The following is a 22,685-nucleotide window of genomic DNA, read 5'->3' as shown; positions in this document are numbered from 1 at the left end:
TATAGTGATGAACGGTGTTCAGATCTATGGAGGTGCAGTATTAACACTGCATGTCATCAGATCTTGAGAGAGAGAAGGTAGAGCTAGAAAATTAGAGGGGAGAATGTCAAAGCTAATGAGAACTAAAGAATGATTTCCATACAAGGAGAAATAAGATAGATTAGTAAGTACTATTTGCCTTGTTATGTGGAGAAGGATTATTGATTTTTTTTTCTGTTATGGGAAGAACTAGGTATTGACAAGGCAATAAACACCACTAAAGCAAAGAAAGTATTTTTCAATAAATTAATTTAAACTATAAATCTCATTGCAAAAGAGCTTTTTGGATGCCAAAAAGTAAAATTGGTCCTAAAGTGATTAAATCAAAGGAACAACAATCTAGCAAAGGCAGTTGTATGTCCTCCTATGAATCTCTGAACTCAAGATTTCCAGAATGTTAGAAGATCCACAAAAGAATGCTATTTTATATTTATATCCAGAGATGGAATACCAGGAATTCTGCCTGATACATTGTGCAATATTATGTTACAACTGAAAGAAGTGGAGTACTATTTAATAATCTTATTAAGATAATCAGTGCAAACAACAGTAAAATCCACATCTCATATCCAAGGTCTGTAAATAGAGAGCTCTGTAAAAGGACAGCTGTCATCAGACTTATGGTGGCCTCAGAAAAGTTATGCACCCAAATGTCACCAGGCTTGCTCAGTGAATGATTGTCCCTGCTCCCTTAGCTCAGATTCATGGAGCATCTATGGCCTTAGTAGTTACCCTCATCCCTCTAGTCAGCATTAGTTGAAATTCTCTCCTTAGGAATCGTCTCATATTATTTATAGGAGATTTATTCACATAGCTAGTGAGGGACCAAAAATTTCTAATTATATCTAGTAACATCACTTTCCAGTTTTCAGTTCGTTCGGTTTGCCAGACAATGCTTTGCCAAAAACAAGGTTTGCCAAAAATGCTTTGCCCAAAGAGAGAGGAGGCATCTGCAGCATGCGCTGACCAGACTCTATAAAAGAGTCCTTGAATCTGGGCTGTCCCGTCTCCAGAGAAAACTTCGTGGTAAGTGCATGCCTGTGGCTGACAGAAAGGGACAGCGTTCCTGCAGTCCACATGTCCCACGTCAGCCCTGCTGTCCCAGTGTATGTATCTGTGTCTGCAAGGATTTAATAACTGTAAGATAAAGCATGTTGGTGTTTTCACTTTGTGACCTGCCTGGGGAATTCTGTGCAGCAGTAATGAGGGATATGCCATTTCTGCTTTACAGCACTGATTTTTCTCCAGCCTGCAAGGCATCTTCTCATATCATAAAAGGTAAGAACCTAATTTACTCACACTTAAAGGACAGATAAAAGGGTGGCAGATTTCCATAGAACAGATTTCCTCATGGAAACAAATTTCTGTAAAATTGTGTGGGCAATTGCTGTATGCGCATACATTCCTGGCCACTGCTCGGTTGTGGTAAATACAGCATGGGGATGGTTGGGTAGGCTGTTCATGGCAAGCAAGCTTTCCAAAGTGGCTGTGCTTGAAGCCACTAGCCACTGATGTCATGCCAGGAAATGCTTCTTGGGGATTCCTCATGTTTAATTATGGATCAGTGAAGTTAGATGATCTGTTCTGGCACAAAGTCCAGATAGATAGACCCAGCCAACCAAACAGACTATTGCAAAATCTTAAAATTTTTAAACAAATTATATATATTACTGTATATCATACTGGCCAAAAATTGATATGAATATACTTTTCAGATGATACTGCAGGGCTGTAATCTGCATTTGGGCCTTTTACTAGGAAACCTGGTAAAAATGCAAAAATCAACTCACCAACTAAGCAAACAAACAAAAAAAGGAGATGTGATGCTCCTATTCTTCTGAAACAGAGCAGAGTAAGGTGAAGGATCTGCATGCTACTAGGAGTTGTTGCAAATGTTATCATTTTGTTGGCTCACTTAGGTAACTAAAAGTCATGACATGACATCTAAGCTGCTTGTTTGTCTAACTTTGCAGGAACTCAGGTACTTTCTATTACTGGACACAGGATATTTCCTTGGAAATCCAATAATGCATTTAGATATCCAGCTTTGATTTGTAAATTCTCGCAACAAGGTTTCTTACTTTGCATATAATTATTTTCACAAACAATTAGCATACAAAGAAATAATTAGTGATGCAGTATTTTAACTTACCGTATTATAAGTCCTTAGATAGCATTTGCTCACATACTACTTCCCAGAGATAAGTCACTTGCAACAGATTTCTGCCATTGTCAAGGAAATATCAGTGCAGTTGATTTAAGGTGACAGCCACACTAAAATGTAAACATGAGATCAAATAAAAAGTTAGCTGTAACTTATACACTTAAGTTCTTGGACAACGGAATGGGGCGGGGGGGTGGAGGGGGTGAGGAGGGAGTCCTATTTTGTTCAGACAGAACAGGACTTTAAAATTTCAAGTACGACGTTCTTAAATAATCAAAACTGCTCTATTGTCCAAACCCATGATTATTTCTAATTTACGCCTGGGTATATCTCATTGTTTAAGCCGAGAAACAAATTTGTATCTCTAAGGCACCAAAAGGACACAATTTGATAAGCAAAGGGGACCCAGCTAGCAGTGACTAGTACAGCTGATAGGACAGCTAACATTCACAGATCATTTCAACAGCAGGAAAGCAGTCATACATATCTAATCCCCACTTTATAATCAGAATCTATGCCAAAAAGTGAGGAGGCTAGAATCTGAGCTTTCTTTAGTATGAGGGGGTTTGATTTGCCCCACTCATGCTTTAGATGATTTCCCTTGTCATAAGTCTGGAAAGCACTCTTCATCACAAGATCTTTCTTTCTTCTGGAAGAGGTGTACGTTTGTGCAACCAAGAAGGCAACATTCATCAATATGGCAGGAGGACAAGCAGGATGGCAGTTGCTGGAAGGGTGTCATTGTGTATAGCCTGCGCTTGGTGTTCTGGCCCTAAAACTCCGATTTGAGTGACACAGAGATAGAAGGTTCACTGCCTATTTCAAAGACTGATGTTATGAGGCTGGACTGCTTAAACAGTTTGTGATGAGAAGCAAACAACTCCAACGAATGAGTCAAAGCACCAGCAAAAGATATGCACTAGTTAGTCCTCAGAACACCTTCTGATCTCACCTACCTCTATTTTGTGTATAGGCAATCTAGGCTTTTAATATGGGCTTTTTGGTTTGGTAACTCCAGGTAGATTGTGTGAATATCCTCTGGCATGGTGCCTCACAGTGATGTTTACGTTCTGCTTTGGAACCCATTCCTTAATATTTACTTGAAGAAGGACACAAAGCATTTACAGCATGCTTTTTAAGCTTTGAGCTTACAAAATTACAAGTGCTTTATTGAAGGTGTATTCAATCACAATAGCCTTGCAGCATTCCTCCACAAATGCTTTAATTTAAAATTTTCCTTGTGAAATCTGCAATCTCCTGGGGCCTATCCAACTAACTGAAAAGAGCAACTTTTTGAGGAGGGAACCCCTTTAGGGGTGCTCTAGACACAGAATATGAAAAGAATGTAGAAGTTTCCCTGCTCAGCTTGACAAGGCATAAGAAACTTAGCCATTTTCCAAAGTTATGTAGATGTCTACAGATGTAAAAAGAAACACAGATCTTTCAGTTTTCACTTTTCAAATTTTGAGTCACATTATAGAACACATCAGTGCTAGAAATATGTCAGTGCTAGGAGCATGATATTTATTATCACAATTAGTAATGCATCCTCAGGAACTGGGCAGATGAGATCAAACTGGAGGACTCATGAATATGCTACAGAGCAATGTTACCCGTAAGAAAGCTCCACAAAGACTTCAGCCTGGAGTGGACAAGAAATTCAAGAACTTTAGCAAAGACAGCATGAATTTCTGCATGTAGTAAAGAATAGCCCCACAAAACAGGATATGTTGGCTGTTATTTGGCTCAAAAACACCTTTGCAGAAAAGGATCATGAGTCCTGGTGCGCATGTCAGCAGTGTGACTTTGGGGGAATGAAGGCCCACAGGACATTGTCAGGCACTCATAACAGTGTAGACAGAGTGTAACGGGAAGCGATTTTTCCCCTACATTCAGCTCCAACATCTGGAACACTGTGTCCAGTTTGGTGTTGCCTAGTGATAAGAAAGACATTGACATTCTGGAGTCCAGTGGAGAGCTTCCAACACACGTAGAAGCAAATGACGTACAAGGAGACGCTGAAGGGGTGCGGTTTGTCCACTCTGGAGACAAAACTAAAATGTGGTTGTCTTATTGTTATCTTCAACAAAATGTGTGAGGTTATACAGTAGGAAGAGACAGACTATTCTCGGATATGCAGAGTGAGAGGATGAGGGACAATGGATACGTGTTGCAGCAATAGAAATTTTTGTCAGGTATTAGGAAAAAAAAAATCACCATCAGGGTGGTCAGACATTAAACAGGGATGCAGAGGGACTGAGGAATCTCTGTTCTTGGAGATAATCAAAACTTCACTAGGAAAGGCTCTGGGTAACTTGACCAAAGAACTTCAATAAACCGTGCAGCAGCAAAAAATGTTGACTCATGTGGGCAATGTATCTGCTCTTCCACAGTGTTCTCTGCTGACGAACCCCTCCATAAACTGCAGCCATGTCATCGGACTCTGAGATGGCCATCTTTGGGGAGGCAGCTCCTTACCTCCGAAAGTCAGAAAAGGAGCGAATTGAGGCCCAGAACAAGCCGTTTGATGCCAAGACATCCGTCTTTGTGGTGCATCCTAAGGAATCCTTTGTGAAAGGGACAATCCAGAGCAAAGAATCAGGGAAGGTCACCGTCAAGACTGAAGGTGGAGAGGTGGGTAAAATGCAAGATTTACAAACAATGTTTAATACCCATTCTGGGCTCTTAGCTGACAGTCACGCATCTCCTTCTTCCTCTGACAGACCCTGACCGTGAAGGATGATCAAATCTTCTCCATGAACCCTCCCAAGTACGATAAAATCGAGGACATGGCCATGATGACCCACCTCCACGAACCCGCTGTGCTGTACAACCTCAAAGAGCGTTATGCAGCCTGGATGATCTACGTAAGTACCAGCAGCACTCTGCCTTTGGGTAGCTAGGAGGAACCGCTCTGCCAGGCTAAGTGGAGGCCAACATGCAGTCTCCCTTCCTCACAGACCTACTCAGGCCTCTTCTGCGTCACTGTCAACCCCTACAAGTGGCTGCCGGTGTACAACCCGGAGGTGGTGTTGGCCTACCGAGGCAAGAAGCGCCAGGAGGCCCCTCCACACATCTTCTCCATCTCTGACAACGCCTATCAGTTCATGCTGACTGGTGAGTGCTTGCCCACCCTTACAGCAATCTAAGCCAAAAAGCCCCACTGATCTTGCTGGACCATGTGACAAACCATCTAAAAACACCACAGAGATGTTTGACTGAGGATTTAATCAAGCTATGCAGGTATTAATTTCAAGTGAAACTGACCGAGAAGCGTGCATGGACTCAGCACTGTGTCTGATTTGCACTTTATTGTACAAAATTCTACAATCTCCCCCTGCAGAAATACCTCATAGCTGAGTTTGCTTCTATTTTTCACTGATAGGAAAGAAAAAAATATTATAGCATATAATCCACTCATTTGAACACAGGTAGGCAGTTTGATTAGATTTCTTGATGAGAACTGTGTGGAAGGCAAGTAGATGCACAGCTTGTCTGAGGATCACATGCCTCTGACAGCTCTCTGCAGCCATTTGGTCTTATACTTACTACTGTTAGGACCTGGAAGGGAACTGGGTAGTCTTGGACTTTCTGAAGAAGCCCCAACTTCTATTTGCAGCTTTACTTCTCATTCAGCTTAGTGTTACTTGGGACAACTGCTAACGCTATCTTTGCTTCTGCCTCTTTCACAGATCGCGAGAACCAGTCGATCCTGATCACGTATGTACATCCCTGCTTGGGTCCCTGCAGGCCTGCACGGTGCCAGGGGACCTCCTGCCTGACCGCACGCTCTCTGCTTCTCTCTTTGGTTTGACAGCGGAGAATCCGGTGCAGGGAAGACTGTGAACACAAAGCGTGTCATCCAGTACTTTGCAACAATTGCAGCGAGTGGGGAGAAGAAGAAGGAAGAGCAGTCGGGCAAAATGCAGGTAAATTAATAGAGCTGGCTTGAATCAATGCTCTCCTCTGTTTCTGATATGAGTTTTGGGAAGGATAACCAGCAAAAACTACCGTCCTGCAGGGAACGCTTGAGGATCAAATCATCAGCGCCAACCCACTGCTGGAGGCCTTTGGAAATGCCAAGACTGTGAGGAATGACAACTCCTCACGCTTTGTAAGTTTTTGATCAGAGAAGTTGACATTTACAGGTGAACGAGGTTGTCAGAATAGAAGCTGTCACTTCTGAAGTATCACGGTTAGATGGTTGTATTCATTAAACTAATATTTTCCTCATGTATTTGTCAAATAAAAACTATGTAACTAGGCTATCTAATTAACAATATAATTTTAAAAGAGTAGTACAGCAAACAAATATTTACAACGGGATCATTTAAATATGTATAAATATCTATATTATTTAATATTTATAAATAGATACATATACACATAGTGCTGGTATCTGTCACACAGAGTGTAGATACAAATTTGTGTAAATTGATATAATGGAGGAGGAAGGGAGGAAAAGACAGATAGATGGGATGGAAATTGCATGCATCAGATGACAAAAAAAAATGAATATCTGTTTTTTAAGACACAGAACTGGGCGGGTCTATTAATTTGACTGTTCAGACCTTGATACAAGTTGTCTGGGAAGAGATAGGGACAAAGATGTCTTCAAGACTTCCCATCAGAAGCCAAACTGCTCTATGACATGTCCTTTTGATAATTTTAATGTGAAAGCCATTCACAAATTTTATTAGATAAGCTCTGAATGTCCTTGAGAAATCACAATACCAATCCACAGCCTCAGCAAAGTTCTATGTTCTGAGTGCATTGCACCTATCTCTACAACTCAGAAAATAACAGCTGCCTTCTATTTTTCCCAAGATCCCAAGATCCAAAAAACTCAATTAACATTTATAACACCAAAATCCACCTTCACAGCATCCTATCTGATTAAAAAATGAAGTGACTGCGTCTTGGCTTTGTCTATATTCATCTGTTAGAACTGAGGCATAAATGACCTAATAAAATACTTGCTTAATGGTTTTCTTGTTCCTGTGCATTTAGGGTTATCTGTTAAATAATACTAACTCGGCTCAGATACTTACCTTAGTGTTGCCAGTATAGGACAGTTTCTGCAACTTTTTCTGGTTTTGCTTTCTTTAAGAAAAATAAGAAAAAAAATTAATAACTTCTAAGTTTAAATCCTGTCCTCTGTGGAGCATGTAAGGTTACATACTTAGTCTTAGTGAAATTTCAAAATGTCTTTTTTCTTTCCTTTCTAAAGGGCAAATTCATTCGAATCCACTTTGGAGCTACAGGCAAACTGGCCTCTGCTGACATTGAAACATGTAAGAGACCTCCTCACCTGATCACATTCCTTCCTCCCTTTCCACCTCAATGTACTTTCTCAGGCCTAACTCTGTCCTGCCGTCTTTGCCAGATCTGCTAGAGAAGTCCAGAGTCACTTTCCAGCTGAAGGCAGAAAGAAGCTACCACATATTCTATCAGATCATGTCCAACAAGAAGCCAGAGCTGATTGGTAGGAAGTATTATAATTTGTTTGATGGAATCTGAATGTGTTTGACGTTTATCTTCATTCCTACAGCCAGATATGTCCTATTCCTCTTTACAGACATGCTCCTCATTACCACCAACCCCTATGACTACCAATTTGTGAGTCAAGGTGAGATCACTGTTGCCAGCATTAATGACCAGGAGGAGCTGATGGCTACAGATGTAAGTGACACAGAGCACACTGGTATGGTGAAGGTTCCACTTAATGGCCCAGAGGTTTATTTGACTGATTCTGTTGCCAGAGTGCCATTGACATCCTGGGCTTCACTCCTGATGAGAAAACAGCCATCTACAAGCTGACAGGGGCTGTCATGCACTACGGGAACTTGAAGTTCAAGCAGAAGCAGCGTGAGGAGCAGGCAGAGCCGGATGGCACAGAAGGTATTAACAAAATCTAGAACTCCTAATAACAGAAACGGTTTCATAGCTGGCAGTTGTCATTCAGATATCACACTCCAATTTACTTTCATAAAGACATAAATCTTAGCTTCGATAATATTCATGCTTCTAAATTTCCCTTGAAGCTATCACAAGATTGCAGTGCTGAAACCTACAGCTACATTTTAGAAGACGTCCACTTTCAATGACCACTTTTCCTCTGTCACTGTATCCCTCTGTCTTTGTGTATAGTTGCTGACAAAGCTGCCTACCTGATGGGTCTGAACTCAGCAGACCTGCTCAAGGCCCTCTGCTACCCACGAGTCAAGGTTGGCAATGAATATGTGACCAAGGGTCAAACTGTACAGCAGGTAACAATTGGCTGGTGACTGGGAATCTCTGTCTTGATTTACTCTCTTGCTTTAGGTACTATTTTCCTTCTGCTGCATTCTTTTTTATTTAGGTGAACAATTCAGTGGGTGCTCTAGCAAAGGCTGTCTATGAGAAGATGTTCCTGTGGATGGTTGTTCGTATCAACCAACAGCTGGATACGAAGCAGCCCAGACAGTACTTCATTGGTGTCCTGGACATTGCTGGCTTTGAGATCTTTGATGCAAGTACCACAGAAATCATAGTAAAATCTTGAAAAGACAATTAGGGCTCAAGAGAAACTGTAGAATTGTGGTGGGTTCTTTTGAAAACATTCCATTAACTCGTAATTTCAAATGAAGTTTTGAATTTTTTTTTGAAAAAGATTATTTTTTCTTTTCTGGAAATGCTTTACTTCCTTGCATATGTCACTGCTGTTTTTCCAGCGCAATCCATGAGCTTTAATGACTCTGCATGTAATAGCTTTATGTGATAGATAAGGAAGAAGCAACTGCCTTTTACGGGCTTAGCACAAAGGTTTTTGCTTTTCAATATTTTGAGCTTTACAAAAAATCCACTGACAAATAGCTCACAAATCCTGAAGACGAAATATAATGGAGTGTAGGAAGATAAAGGTAGACTTAAGTCCCACACAAAATTGTGCAAGGCTTTGGTAAAACAGAGCAATATATATCCTTTGCTTCAGAAGATCAAAAGGGCGATTCCAACAGGAAGAATGCATTGATTGCCCTTAGTGCAGACAGAGGAGTTTTATAGACATTTGGGGAAGGTATCTGAGTCCAAGTCAGGACCAGCAAATACTGACACTGTCTATTTATTTTGTAAGTGCAATGGGAAAATATAGATAACATGAGAGAAAACAGTGATATAAATTGCACTTTGATGGGGATAAGACTACCGAATCTTTTTGGAATTTGATTTAAAAATAAATTATATATGTAAACATAATTAAAAATACCCCAACCTCATTAAAATTAGTTAATGGGATGTTTTTAACGTTAAAAAATTCTTTGTTTTAGCTGGGCATCCCTGCATGGGAATCTGAGTGTGCAGGAGAATACTATACAGGCAGTTCCTCATCATGAGAATGAGTAAATCTTGTCTTTCCACTGGGCAGTTCAACAGCCTGGAGCAGCTGTGCATCAACTTCACCAACGAGAAACTGCAACAGTTCTTCAACCACCACATGTTCGTGCTGGAGCAGGAGGAGTACAAGAAGGAAGGAATTGAATGGACATTCATTGACTTTGGGATGGACTTGGCTGCTTGCATTGAACTCATTGAAAAAGTATGTTGAGTACATTTAAGATTTTGTTATTTCTTCTTTGTGACAGAATTTTAGGATTTTTCTTCAACCTTATTTTTTCTTGCCCTAATGCTTCACAAACCTACCTATTATTATTGATTTATGTTCCTGGCTATTTGTATTCAAAAAGTAGCTTTTAATTTCAAATATTGTACTTATTCAGAAAGAAATTTCTAAGGACCTTTGTGATTAGGCTACAAATGAATTATCTTTAGGTTATCCATTAACTATACTATTATGCATTTTTTAAAAAATTAACTGTAATTTTGCTTGTTTGGCAATAAAGTAACTAATGTGATCACACATAATTTGATGGTAAGGTTTATCTGTAGGTGTGTTTTCTAGTCTACAAAGATGAAAGCTCTTCATAAATTCAAAGATTTTAGAAATCCAGAAACAGTTTTTGGTATTATGATTATGATTTCAATATTAATGCTGTGATTTCTGAAACACGGTTTCTAAGTAAAATCATAGGTGTATATTGGAAAAGATGAACAGGGATGAATAAAATCATTACTTTGAGCTGACACTGTTTTGTGTAACATCCTCTTGTATAGGAATTAAAAGACAAAGATATGTCATAAAAATAAGATTTCAAGAAGTAGCTGAAAGATCTGTTGATTTGTTGAACAAAGCTCAGTTTTAGTAAGACACCTTCATCTACACAAATTTACCTCGGGAAAACATTAATGAAAAAAAAAAAATCCTTTCCGTTCATCAGAGTTTCCAAATTATTTAGAAAACTTTGTGTGATTATTGTGACACTATCAGTTCTGAAAAACATTAATTTCAGACACAAATTCACATTTCATCTAGAACCACATGCTCAAAACTTAACAACGACTTGATCCATATTTGGTCCAAAAATTTAATCCATTTCTCCCTTTCCGGTGTCTTACTACAGTCTCCTTTTGAAGGCAAATCGATATTTTATCACTGTTATTTTTTACTGCTTCTCCCAGCCCATGGGCATCTTCTCCATCCTGGAAGAGGAGTGCATGTTCCCCAAGGCAACTGACACCTCTTTCAAGAACAAGCTCTACGACCAGCACCTGGGCAAGTCCAACAACTTCCAGAAGCCTAAACCTGGCAAAGGCAAGGCTGAGGCCCACTTCTCCCTGGTGCACTACGCTGGCACAGTGGACTACAATATCTCTGGCTGGCTTGAGAAGAACAAGGATCCCCTGAATGAAACTGTCATTGGGCTGTATCAGAAATCATCTGTGAAGACACTGGCATTACTTTTTGCCTCTGCTGGTGGAGAGGCAGGTCAGTTCTCTGAAATGGCAAATCTTTAATGCACAGTGGTTCTGTAAAATTGGGGAATCATGAATAGGCCCCAAAGTTATAAATGTTTCATTATCTTCACTTTATCAGAGGCTAGTGGTGGTGGTGGAAGCAAGAAAGGTGGGAAGAAGAAGGGTTCATCTTTCCAGACTGTCTCAGCTCTTTTCCGGGTAAGCAAAAACTTTATCTTTTCATCTATGCAAATTAGAATTAAACTGCACTTTCAACTCGCTCAGCCACAGTAAAAAATTAAAACACATATCTTTCTTTCAGATCTTCATTAAAAAAAAATAAATCTTATGGAATGAAAAATGATACTATAAAGTCCTAAACTTAGACTGAAATTAAACATGAATTTTCTCATGAAACTATGAAATACCCACCCTCTGTCTCTCATTGGTTGATGGCAACTATTTTTTCATATCCTAGAAGGTGATGTTCAATGTTCAGAATCTGAGGATATTGAGATATTGAGGTATTTTCAGTAGATAAGTTTCACCCCAGTGCATCTCCATTGATAAGTCTTTTATGTTACGTTCAAAGAACCTAAGAGTTAGTTTATCCATATTTCATATAAACACACACTAAATCATGTCCCCACAGGAGAACTTAAACAAGCTGATGACCAATCTACGGAGCACTCACCCCCATTTTGTCCGTTGCATCATCCCAAATGAAACAAAAACACCTGGTAAGATGCTCAAGCAAAAAGACAACTTGTATACATCCATTCCGCTCTGCATTGGAAACCGTAGTATTCATTTACGCTCTGATTTTCTAGGTGCCATGGAGCATGAACTGGTACTTCACCAGCTGCGGTGTAACGGCGTGCTAGAAGGCATCAGAATTTGCAGGAAAGGTTTCCCCAGCAGAGTTCTCTATGCTGACTTCAAACAGAGGTAAGAGCTATGAAATTAACAGATAAGTCAGATGTCCTCACTGACTGCTCATCTTCAAAAAGCTGAACTTAGCCAGTGTCTCTGAATACGGAAGCACAATAGAGCTACGCAAGCCTATGCTTACAAGATTAAAAAATGCAGATTGGGTTGTGGCTACAACATGCTCTCAGGCAAAAATTACAAACTCAGATAGAGTGCTTTGGCCATTGTGTCAGCTGCAAGTTTCAGGGGAAGATGTTTTCTTCCTAGACACGTAGTGGCAATGTTCCTCTTTAGCAATTTTCTACAGCATAGTTTAAGTGAAAAGAGGTATTGGGCTGAAATGGCTGGAGATCAGTATCCCATCTTCATCTATAACTGATCACCTAAAGAGAGTAAGAGTTTCCTTAATTTTGTCATCAGATTAGGACTTCATTATAGCGATATCTCTAAACAGGGGGTGGAATTCCAACTCCCTCAGCCTGATTCTGCGGCAAAGACTGCTGTTAATTTCAATAAAGAGTATAGCCTTCTGACTTGAAGTCATATGTCACCTTATGTCTTGAGATTGCCTTCATTCATATTTCCTCGCATTCCACAGATACAAGGTGCTTAATGCCAGTGCTATCCCAGAGGGACAGTTCATTGATAGCAAGAAGGCTTCTGAGAAGCTTCTTGGGTCCATCGATGTGGACCACACCCAGTACAAATTTGGTCACACCAAGGTACAAACCCTCCCTGACCCACTGTCAGGCCCTGTGTGCCTGTGCTTTGCTCTACCTGAGTGTGATGTGCTGCAACGTTCCCTTTCTCAAGGTGTTCTTCAAAGCTGGGCTGCTGGGACTCCTGGAGGAGATGAGGGATGAGAAGCTGGCACAGCTCATCACCCGCACACAGGCCAGGTGCAGGGGCTTCCTGATGAGAGTGGAGTACCAGAGAATGGTGGAGAGGAGGTAGACATTCCTCATCTTCAGTTAACGTCACTGTACTTGGGGGAAAGTGTTGACACTTGTCATATTAAAAATATTCCATGTACATTTGAATTATGCTTCAGGGAGTCCATCTTCTGCATCCAGTACAATGTTCGGTCCTTCATGAACGTCAAGCACTGGCCCTGGATGAAGCTCTTCTTCAAGATCAAGCCCTTGCTGAAGAGCGCAGAATCGGAGAAGGAGATGGCCAACATGAAGGGGGAGTTTGAGAAAACCAAGGAAGAGCTTGCAAAGTCTGAGGCAAAGAGGAAGGAGCTGGAGGAGAAAATGGTTTCTTTGCTGCAGGAGAAAAATGACCTGCAGCTCCAAGTGCAGGCAGTGAGTATTATCAGTATATTTCTTCTAGGGGAAAATAAGTAAGGTTTAAATCCTTCCTCATACTATGGAACTCTCACACTGCACACTAAATTTGCCTTTAGAAGGTGTTTTAATCTGAATCGCTAAAGGTAGAATGCAGGCCACTCAGCATCAACATTATAGTACAAGGTTCTAACTTGGGAATGCTTTTTAATCCTCTGTGCCTAAAGGTATGTTTCTCCATGCAAGCTCACAATAGAAGGTGCAACTACAGTCACAAAAGACTTAGTATAAACATTTAACAGCCTGGAGAGGAATTCAGTTGACTACTTACTCTGGTTTTAATCGGTTGACTGAATAAAAGAGCCTTATGTCGTTTCTTACGATCCGTGGTATCTCACCTGTCCTCCTGCAGCTGCGCTTCCACAAAAACCTAAATACACTCTATGTCCAAACTCAGACCTATCTGTGTCTCCAATTTCCTTTGGAAGATCAAAAGGTTTGGCAACACTTACACAATGCTCTTGTGTCTTTAAGCATGCACAGCTTCAAAGAAAGTCAGGTTCAAAGGAAACTACCAATCGCTTCTGAAATATGTACCAATTTATGTGGAACAAAGAAGAATTCTAAGTCAGTCTTGCCAAGAAAAGCTTTTACAGAAATAAAACAAAAAGGCATTTGCACAATTTTAGATTGAATTGTTAACTTTCAGGGAATATAATCAAAATCCTTATTAAAAACAGTAATTTTAGACATTTCATCTACAAATGCAGCAAGAGAGAACAATTGATGAGAGTTAAAAAATTAAATACAATAAAAACCTACTCTGATTTAAAACAGGCTGTGCAAAAATTCTTTCCAATGAGATAATAAAAAATAATAATTCCACTTCTCTCTTTTTCAGCAGGAAATACCCTTCTTGTACTCAGCTTTTGCTAAAACTTGAGATTAGCAAACAAAACTGTTTCTCTAACAGGAAGCTGATGCTCTTGCTGATGCTGAGGAAAGATGTGACCAGCTCATCAAAACCAAAATCCAGCTGGAAGCCAAAATTAAGGAAGTGACTGAAAGGGCTGAGGATGAGGAGGAAATTAATGCTGAGCTGACAGCCAAGAAGAGGAAACTGGAGGATGAATGCTCAGAGCTGAAGAAAGATATTGACGATCTTGAGTTAACACTGGCCAAGGTTGAGAAGGAAAAACATGCCACCGAAAACAAGGTATGACGCAGAACCTGTCACTCGTGCTCCAGAAAAGGGACTGTGCTGCTACAGGACTTCTGTATCTACTTCCTTTACTTATACTTGCTCCCTCCTTCTCAAAGGTGAAAAACCTCACAGAGGAGATGGCAACCCTGGACGAGACCATCGCCAAGCTGACAAAAGAGAAGAAAGCCCTCCAAGAGGCCCATCAGCAGACACTGGATGACCTGCAGGCAGAAGAGGACAAAGTCAATACGCTGACCAAAGCCAAGACCAAGCTGGAGCAGCAAGTGGACGATGTAAGTATAGAGGCATATGAGAAGAAAAAGCTGTTGCACAGTCAGACACTGCGAAGAGAGCACTGATGGTGGTGTTGTGTTTAGCTGGAAGGGTCCCTGGAGCAAGAGAAGAAACTGCGCATGGACCTTGAGAGAGCTAAGAGGAAACTTGAAGGAGACCTGAAGCTGGCCCATGACAGCATAATGGATTTGGAAAATGATAAGCAGCAGCTGGATGAGAAACTGAAGAAGTAGGTGTGGCTGTGGGGCACCTGAGCGCTGGGCTGGTGCACTTGTCTTCTTCCTTTGAGCTCTAACATGGTTTGCTTTGCCCAAAGGAAAGACTTTGAAATCAGCCAGATCCAGAGCAAAATCGAGGATGAGCAAGCCCTGGGCATGCAATTGCAGAAGAAGATCAAGGAGCTGCAGGCAAGTCTCTGTTCCTTCCCCTCTTTCACTGGGTCCCAGGTGAGGAAGGAGGAGGGCATGGGTGTGAAGGCTGCCTAATGTTCCCTAGGCGCGTATTGAGGAACTGGAGGAGGAAATTGAGGCAGAGCGAACCTCTCGGGCAAAAGCAGAGAAACATCGGGCTGACCTCTCGAGGGAGCTCGAGGAGATCAGTGAGCGCCTGGAAGAAGCAGGAGGGGCTACCGCAGCTCAGATCGATATGAACAAGAAGCGTGAGGCAGAGTTTCAGAAGATGCGTCGTGACCTCGAAGAGGCCACGCTGCAGCACGAGGCCACGGCTGCCGCCCTGCGGAAGAAGCACGCGGACAGCACAGCTGAGCTTGGGGAGCAGATCGACAACCTGCAGCGAGTGAAGCAGAAGCTGGAGAAGGAGAAGAGTGAGCTGAAGATGGAGATTGATGACTTGGCCAGTAACATGGACTCTGTCTCCAAAGCCAAGGTACACAAATACCTTATAGGTATTTCTGCCCCAGTGGAATTCTATACAATGCATCTTTTGCTCCTGCTGTTATTAAGAGTGTGAAGAGTTGATCCCTCCCTTTCCATATGTTGGCACACAGGCAAGTCTGGAAAAGATGTGTCGCACACTGGAAGATCAGCTAAGTGAGATTAAGACAAAAGAAGAAGAGCATCAGCGAATGATCAATGACCTCAGTGCTCAAAGAGCTCGCCTGCAGACAGAATCAGGTAACACATCCACGTGTCTGATGTGTAAATGAATAATGTCAGAGTGTTACTGCAGAAATTACCCTTATGGTCTTGTGGTCTTTCCAACATATTTTATCCTCCTCTGTAATGAGAAATGCATGAAATGGGATCATAAGGTTCTGCAAGGTCTTCCATCTGCTTTACGGCCCCAAATGTCTACAAAACTGTCATGAAAGGCAGTAAAAGGCTTGTCTATCTGCAAACTCTTCCAGGTGAATATTCACGCCAGGTGGAGGAGAAAGATGCTCTAATTTCTCAGCTGTCAAGAGGCAAGCAGGCTTTCACTCAACAGATTGAGGAACTCAAGAGGCACTTAGAGGAAGAGATAAAGGTGAGAAGACTTTCTAAATTCCATCTTATTCATTAGATTCCTGATCTCTAAGAGGTGCTTGAGACGCTTATGCACCTTCAGAAATATCATGATGAGACAGGGAAAAAAAACATTTAGGTAGTTCAGTTCAAGTCTTCTCATGTTGAATATTCCAGAGTATATCCATTATTTATTTTGTCAGTCCCAGATTCTTTCCACATTCAAGGCAGTGTTAGCATTTTGCATACCGTGTACAATAATGTTTCACTCAGGACCTTTCCCAAGATATTTCCACTCATTTTCACAGTACTATTTTTCCCTCAGGCCAAGAGTGCCCTGGCCCACGCCTTGCAGTCTGCTCGCCACGACTGTGACTTGCTGCGGGAACAATATGAGGAGGAGCAGGAGGCCAAGGGGGAGCTGCAGCGTGCCCTGTCCAAGGCCAACAGTGAAGTGGCCCAGTGGAGAACCAAATACGAGACGGACGCCATTCAGCGCACAGAGGAGCTGGAGGAGGCCAAGTATGTGGGGAAAGGTGGGAAGCAAAAAAGGGGTAGATTAGGAAGGGAAATTTGAAGACACAACTGCAATATTGTCATAGAAAGTTAAATCTGTGCTTTGGGGCAGGGTAAAGCCTGAGGTAAAGTATATCCTTTAAAGGCTGTTGTTTAGGAAATGGAGATGAAAATATTCCCTGACCCAGAGAATGATACAGATAACCTGTAGATAGTAGATACAGAAGCTACACTGGTTCTTTAAACCTGGGAAGCAGAGCTGGGAAAACAATTACTGGCTGGGAGAGGACTGTCTGTGCATAGGACACGTACTCAATGAAGTGGCAAAATGCCCTGTTATGAAAAGCTCATCAGTCATACATCACAGCCTACCGTTTGCACTCAAACCATGAGCTATGCTTACCACCCCTCAGGAAGAAGCTGGCACAGCGCCTGCAGGATGCTGAGGAACACGTTGAAGCCGTCAATGCCAAATGTGCCTCCCTGGAGAAGACGAAGCAGAGGCTGCAGAATGAAGTGGAGGACCTGATGATTGACGTGGAGCGATCGAATGCTGCCTGCGCAGCGCTGGATAAGAAGCAGAAGAACTTTGACAAGGTGTTTTGGGCTCCAGGCCTGCGGCTCCTGGGCAGAGCGTCCCCTCCTGATTGCCACAGCCATACTCACGCCCCGTTTCTCTTCAGATCCTGGCAGAGTGGAAGCAGAAGTATGAGGAAACGCAGGCTGAGCTGGAAGCCTCCCAGAAGGAGTCTCGCTCTCTCAGCACAGAGCTGTTTAAGATGAAGAATGCCTATGAGGAGTCCTTGGACCACCTGGAAACGCTGAAGCGTGAGAACAAGAACTTGCAGCGTAAGTCCCCGTTCCTCGGCTCCTGGCAGGACTTTCTCACAAGCTTGTCTTTCTGCCACACTGAACGGGTCTGGCCCTGCAGTGACAAGAAGATGCTTATCACCTTGGTGCACCAGGGCCCTTCCCATTCAGCGCTGTGCCTGACCATTGCACGTTTCACCCTTCCTTGCAGAGGAGATTTCCGACCTCACGGAGCAGATTGCTGAGGGTGGAAAGGCGATTCATGAGCTGGAGAAAGTCAAGAAGCAGATTGAGCAGGAGAAATCTGAAATCCAGGCTGCTCTGGAGGAAGCTGAGGTACATGCCCGTAATCACTGGTCTCTGCACTAAAAATAGGGGCAATGGAGAAACATGGCTAAAAACTGCTTGGTCCTACCCTCTTCTGGCTGGGGAGTGCAGCCAGCTGAGGTTTTCTGAAGCATTCTCTAATTAACTAGAAAGCAAGCAGTAGCTCCATCGATGTTACAAATGTTTGTGTGCACTTCTGCAGGCCTCCCTAGAACACGAAGAGGGTAAGATCCTGCGCCTCCAGCTTGAGCTCAACCAGGTGAAGTCTGAGATTGACAGGAAGATAGCAGAGAAAGATGAGGAGATCGACCAGATGAAGAGAAACCACCTCAGAATTGTGGAGTCCATGCAGAGCACCCTGGACGCTGAGATCAGGAGCAGGAATGAAGCCCTGCGGCTGAAGAAGAAGATGGAGGGAGACCTGAACGAAATGGAGATCCAGCTGAGCCATGCCAACCGCGTGGCAGCAGAGGCACAAAAGAACCTGAGAAACACACAGGCGGTACTAAAGGTATAGCACAGCGGAACAGGTGCTGACTGCTTTCTGATGCAGCTAAAAAATTTCCTGTTCTACAGTTCTATCAGCACTATATTGGTGAGAAAATAGGAAATTAGGAAAAATACACATCGCAATCTGTCTTGTCTCTCTTACCAGGATACCCAGATACACTTGGACGACGCTCTCAGGACACAGGAGGACCTGAAGGAGCAGGTGGCCATGGTGGAGCGCAGAGCAAACCTGCTGCAGGCTGAAATTGAGGAGCTACGGGCAGCCCTGGAGCAGACAGAGCGCTCCAGGAAAGTGGCTGAGCAGGAACTGATGGATGCAAGTGAGAGAGTTCAGCTCCTCCACACTCAGGTTAGATTCACGAGATTCAAAATCTCAAGGGCCTTTTTTTTCCCTTTCCAAATTTTTCATCTGTGTAAATTCTTAAATCATCTCTTGCAATGAAAAGGTTATCCAGGAGCCAGAATCATTACACTTGTACAAAGAAGTGGTTTGTAGGTAAACGACTAGGATTGCATTCACAGGAGTCAGAAGTGCTTCTTAAAATGCTAAGAAGTCTCTGCTATCCACCTCTGTATGACCTGACAAGATGCATCATTGCAAGAAGGATGCTATTATTGGATATCTAGATGATAACTTTAAATTTAAACAGTAACTTTCTGAAATAAGTGTTCTGTTTGGGAGCCAACTGGACGATATTCGTTGTTGTTCAACAGAACACCAGCTTGATCAACACCAAGAAGAAGCTGGAAACAGACATCATGCAAATCCAGGGTGAAATGGAGGATACGATCCAGGAAGCCCGCAATGCTGAAGAGAAGGCCAAGAAGGCCATCACAGATGTGAGTCGGGAGATCCTTTCCCTGCTGCTGATGGTGGATGTATTCTCCCCGAGAATGTCTCCAGCCCCAAAAATGGCTTTGCCTCTTTGCTCTCATCAGGCAGCCATGATGGCAGAAGAGCTGAAGAAGGAGCAGGACACCAGCGCCCACCTGGAGAGGATGAAGAAGAACCTGGACCAGACGGTGAAGGACCTGCAGCTTCGTCTGGATGAGGCTGAGCAGTTGGCACTGAAAGGAGGCAAGAAGCAAATCCAGAAGCTGGAGGCCAGAGTGCGTAGGGCTTTTATTTGTGCAGGAGTGAGCATGTGCCTTGGAGAGATACCAGGGAAGCTCCAAAGATGGGCTTCTCATTGCAGGTGCGGGAGCTGGAAGGGGAGGTTGATGCTGAGCAGAAGCGCAGCGCTGAAGCCGTGAAGGGGGTGCGCAAGTATGAGAGGAGGGTGAAGGAGCTGACCTACCAGGTACGGCAGGAGGCCTCCTTGGGCTGACACAGACTCATCCCAGGAAGCTATAGCTTTTCACATGAACTCCAAGGGGAAATGTTATTTTGTGGTGTGCAGAAACCAATTATTCACTCTCTTTCCTGCTTGCCAATGCCTCTAGTCTGAGGAAGACCGGAAGAATATTCTGAGGCTCCAGGATCTGGTGGACAAGCTGCAAATGAAGGTGAAATCCTACAAGAGACAAGCTGAGGAGGCTGTAAGTATTGCTTGAAGAATAGGCAAGTATTGCTTTCTGTGAGTGTCACACAGGGGCTAAGGAGATGATTATCAGAAACTTGGAAAATGCCAGTGATCAACATTTAAGGGTTTTAGGGTCTTGTTCATCCAGATAAACCCCCCTCATTTCTGAGCACCAAACAATTGGGACACTAAGTACACAAATGACAACTGTGATTGACAAAATAGCTCCTCAAGAGAGACACAGTACTGGTGAAGCTTGTCCCAGTGGGGTCCTGAAGAAGGGAGGGTGAGGAGGTCTGTGCGAGGCTTATGTGTAAGTAGTGGGGGGTGGGGGATGGAGGCCCAGGCATCCCCCCAGGGAGGAGGCGCAGGAGGAGCGAAACCCCTGCCCTGGGCTCCTCACCACCGACTCCCTCTCCCCGCACAGGAGGAGCTCTCCAATGTCAACCTCTCCAAGTTCCGCAAGATCCAGCACGAGCTGGAGGAAGCCGAGGAGCGGGCTGACATTGCAGAGTCGCAGGTCAACAAGCTCCGCGTGAAGAGTCGGGAGTTTCACAGCAAGAAGATAGGAGAGGAAGAGTGAGGATGTCCTGAGGCAGCAAAGTGACCTGGGGGCTGCACAAAATGTGAACCTCTCAGTCACTTTCTTCTGCAATGAATCTTTGTAACCATGTCAATGTCTAGAGAATAAAGACCTTAGATTCCTTTGCTAACACAACAGAAACAGTGGTTTTGGTTGTAATAATTAAATTCTGCAGCTACTTAAGTTTTGGCATTTTCAAATGAAACATTTTATTTCACTTTAACCCTTGCATAGCAGCTGAGCTTTTATTATCCCATGTCCAGTATTTTCCCACTGTCTCCTATTACAACACTTAATAGGGAATACCACTAATTTAATTCCCATACTGGCAAGAGGAGAGGGTCAAGACAAAGGCAGGATAATTACCTTGTCTGTCCTGGCACAGCAAAAATGTTTCTGCCTTGGGGATTTCTCTTCGTAAATGTGTGCAAATGAGGTTCTTTTTGCTGGTCTCATTCTCATTTTGGCAAGTTGGATTTAGAGGCTAGTTACCCAATAAAAAAAATCTTGAGCCCAAAAGGCATCCAGATGTCCTCATGGAGGCACTTATGCTTCCTTTGAACAAGGCACGTGAAAGCCATGAACTCTAGAGGGCGGGCAAAATTAACAATCAGGCAGACCTTTTTTATATAAAAAATGATTAAAAATAACTTCTAAAACAAAACAAATAAGGTATTTGGAGATAGATAGTTAGGTAGAATTAGTTACAGATAGAATAGTCAATATTAAGACAGAATGCTCCTGTCGTAAACGAAATGGAGATGGGTGAACAGATTGGTAGAAGTAAGAGTGAACAAGAGAACTCCCTATCAGATAAAACCCAAAGAATGTAACATGAAGAACCAGCAGAACAAGCTTGGAACTGCTGTAGTACTGTATAGTGTTTTTCAGTACAGAAATATTTAAATAGGACTATAGTAAGCATTTGTGACAACGAATAATGTGGAGTTATGTATAAATACAAAAAGCTAAAGGAACTAGTTTTCATCATGTAAGATAAGACCTCAAGTGGGAAGAACTCTGGGGACAACATACCTTTAACGAAATCACAAACTCTAGCAATTTATGGAAGAAAAAAGCATAGGTGATAATGCCAAACAGTGTCCTACCACTTGCAGAAATGGAAGAGTTGGAATGGAGATACTAACTGCATCCGGGATGGATAGAGAAGAAACAAGTCACCTACACAATGTCTGCTGGTCTAAAGTTTTAAATAAGTGACAGCCTGTCTCCTGCAAGGCAAGAAACAGTACTTAAAATACAGAACAGCCACGGCGGCAGCACTGGACACTGGTGCATCGTGTGCTGCTAAAGGGCAGATTCTACAAGCAGATGTCAAGTGTGGTGAAGGAGGCTTGGCTCTCTCTCACTACAGGGACACATGGCTCCCTCCAGGTTCCTGGCAATTTCTACACCACTACATTTCCAGGGAGTACTTCAGGAAGCTGTGAGGTTGCTGGGGAAGAGAGCTGAAGGTGTTGGAGGGGAGGTAGGGAGGAGACAGCAGGCAGGAAGCCTTTTGCATTGTGTGTTTGCAGCAACAGCATTCAGGATTAGGAGGTCTTCATTCTCCCAAGCATGCTGAGGAATGCACCCAAGAAATCCTGCCGTGTTATAACTAAACATGGAAGTACTTTGCTAGGCAACAGCTAAATGTATTTAAGGAAAAGGTGACACCCTGTGTTGACTCCTGTGTCACTGTAAGTGATGCTCTTGAGGGACAGCATCTTTATGTGTGAAGCTGTGAAAGCTGCATCGGCGCCAGCGATATCTGGGCATCGAAGAAGGGAAACCACCTCTCTCCCTTCCCACATTATGCTCCCAAGAAATAGGTGGGATTCTTTCTTTTCCAGACAAAACCTTTGAACACCTTGAGAGGAAGCAAAAGCATTTTGTTTTTACTAAAGCACACATTTCCTTAAACAAATAAACAGACAACCAACCCCCAAAAGCTTAATTCCAAGGTCAGTGTAGTGCAACTGTGGCTCAGTAAAAGCGTGGAGAAGTATTTCTAGCTCCATGGGTACGTTTTTCAACCTGCTGACTGACTAGCAAATACGACAACAACTTTGGGGACCATATTTGGATGTCTAAATTCCCTGTTACCCTTGGACAATATGACAATGACCATCCATAAGGCACAACCTAGCCTGACTGTGTAAGAATCATGATGCACTTGAAGCACTTGAAAATGTTGGGGC

The 22,685-nt window shown here is 42.8% G+C and overlaps 1 protein-coding gene and 1 long non-coding RNA gene across 3 annotated transcripts in view; one reads left to right on the top strand and one right to left on the bottom strand.

Annotated features, from left to right (window-relative positions):
• The window catches only part of LOC128918079 (uncharacterized), a 132,223-nt gene that overhangs the window by 25,822 nt on the left and 83,716 nt on the right, over positions 1 to 22,685 (bottom strand). Inside the window, exon 3 of the long non-coding RNA XR_008469442.1 lies at positions 14,226 to 14,348. This is a non-coding gene — a long non-coding RNA (uncharacterized LOC128918079). The remainder of the gene's footprint in view (positions 1 to 14,225; positions 14,349 to 22,685) is intronic.
• On the top strand, positions 1,052 to 20,625 carry LOC128918066 (myosin heavy chain, skeletal muscle, adult-like). Of its 2 annotated transcripts, XM_054221943.1 has the most exons (40): positions 1,052 to 1,065; positions 1,271 to 1,317; positions 4,597 to 4,837; positions 4,927 to 5,070; positions 5,164 to 5,320; positions 5,896 to 5,923; positions 6,021 to 6,132; positions 6,225 to 6,317; positions 7,434 to 7,497; positions 7,590 to 7,688; positions 7,782 to 7,885; positions 7,966 to 8,104; positions 8,354 to 8,472; positions 8,565 to 8,714; positions 9,609 to 9,779; positions 10,760 to 11,066; positions 11,175 to 11,254; positions 11,688 to 11,775; positions 11,866 to 11,983; positions 12,564 to 12,687; positions 12,779 to 12,915; positions 13,017 to 13,272; positions 14,228 to 14,470; positions 14,575 to 14,751; positions 14,836 to 14,981; positions 15,069 to 15,159; positions 15,248 to 15,637; positions 15,759 to 15,885; positions 16,119 to 16,237; positions 16,541 to 16,737; positions 17,145 to 17,328; positions 17,415 to 17,580; positions 17,753 to 17,877; positions 18,071 to 18,379; positions 18,524 to 18,727; positions 19,093 to 19,218; positions 19,318 to 19,488; positions 19,575 to 19,679; positions 19,822 to 19,917; positions 20,329 to 20,625. In XM_054221943.1, exons 3-40 carry the CDS (start codon positions 4,634 to 4,636, stop codon positions 20,482 to 20,484), a joined length of 5,826 nt encoding a protein of 1,941 aa, XP_054077918.1. In that variant the 5' UTR covers positions 1,052 to 1,065; positions 1,271 to 1,317; positions 4,597 to 4,633; the 3' UTR covers positions 20,485 to 20,625. The 2 variants fall into 2 exon arrangements, with proteins under 2 accessions (XP_054077918.1, XP_054077917.1); XM_054221942.1 differs by having other exon boundaries at positions 11,688 to 11,983.

This window comes from Rissa tridactyla, chromosome 15 (genome assembly GCF_028500815.1).
Source record: "Rissa tridactyla isolate bRisTri1 chromosome 15, bRisTri1.patW.cur.20221130, whole genome shotgun sequence".
NCBI lineage: Eukaryota > Metazoa > Chordata > Aves > Charadriiformes > Laridae > Rissa > Rissa tridactyla.
The sequence above is the reverse complement of the archived record's forward strand: the minus strand, read 5'-3'. Positions and strand labels throughout refer to the sequence as shown.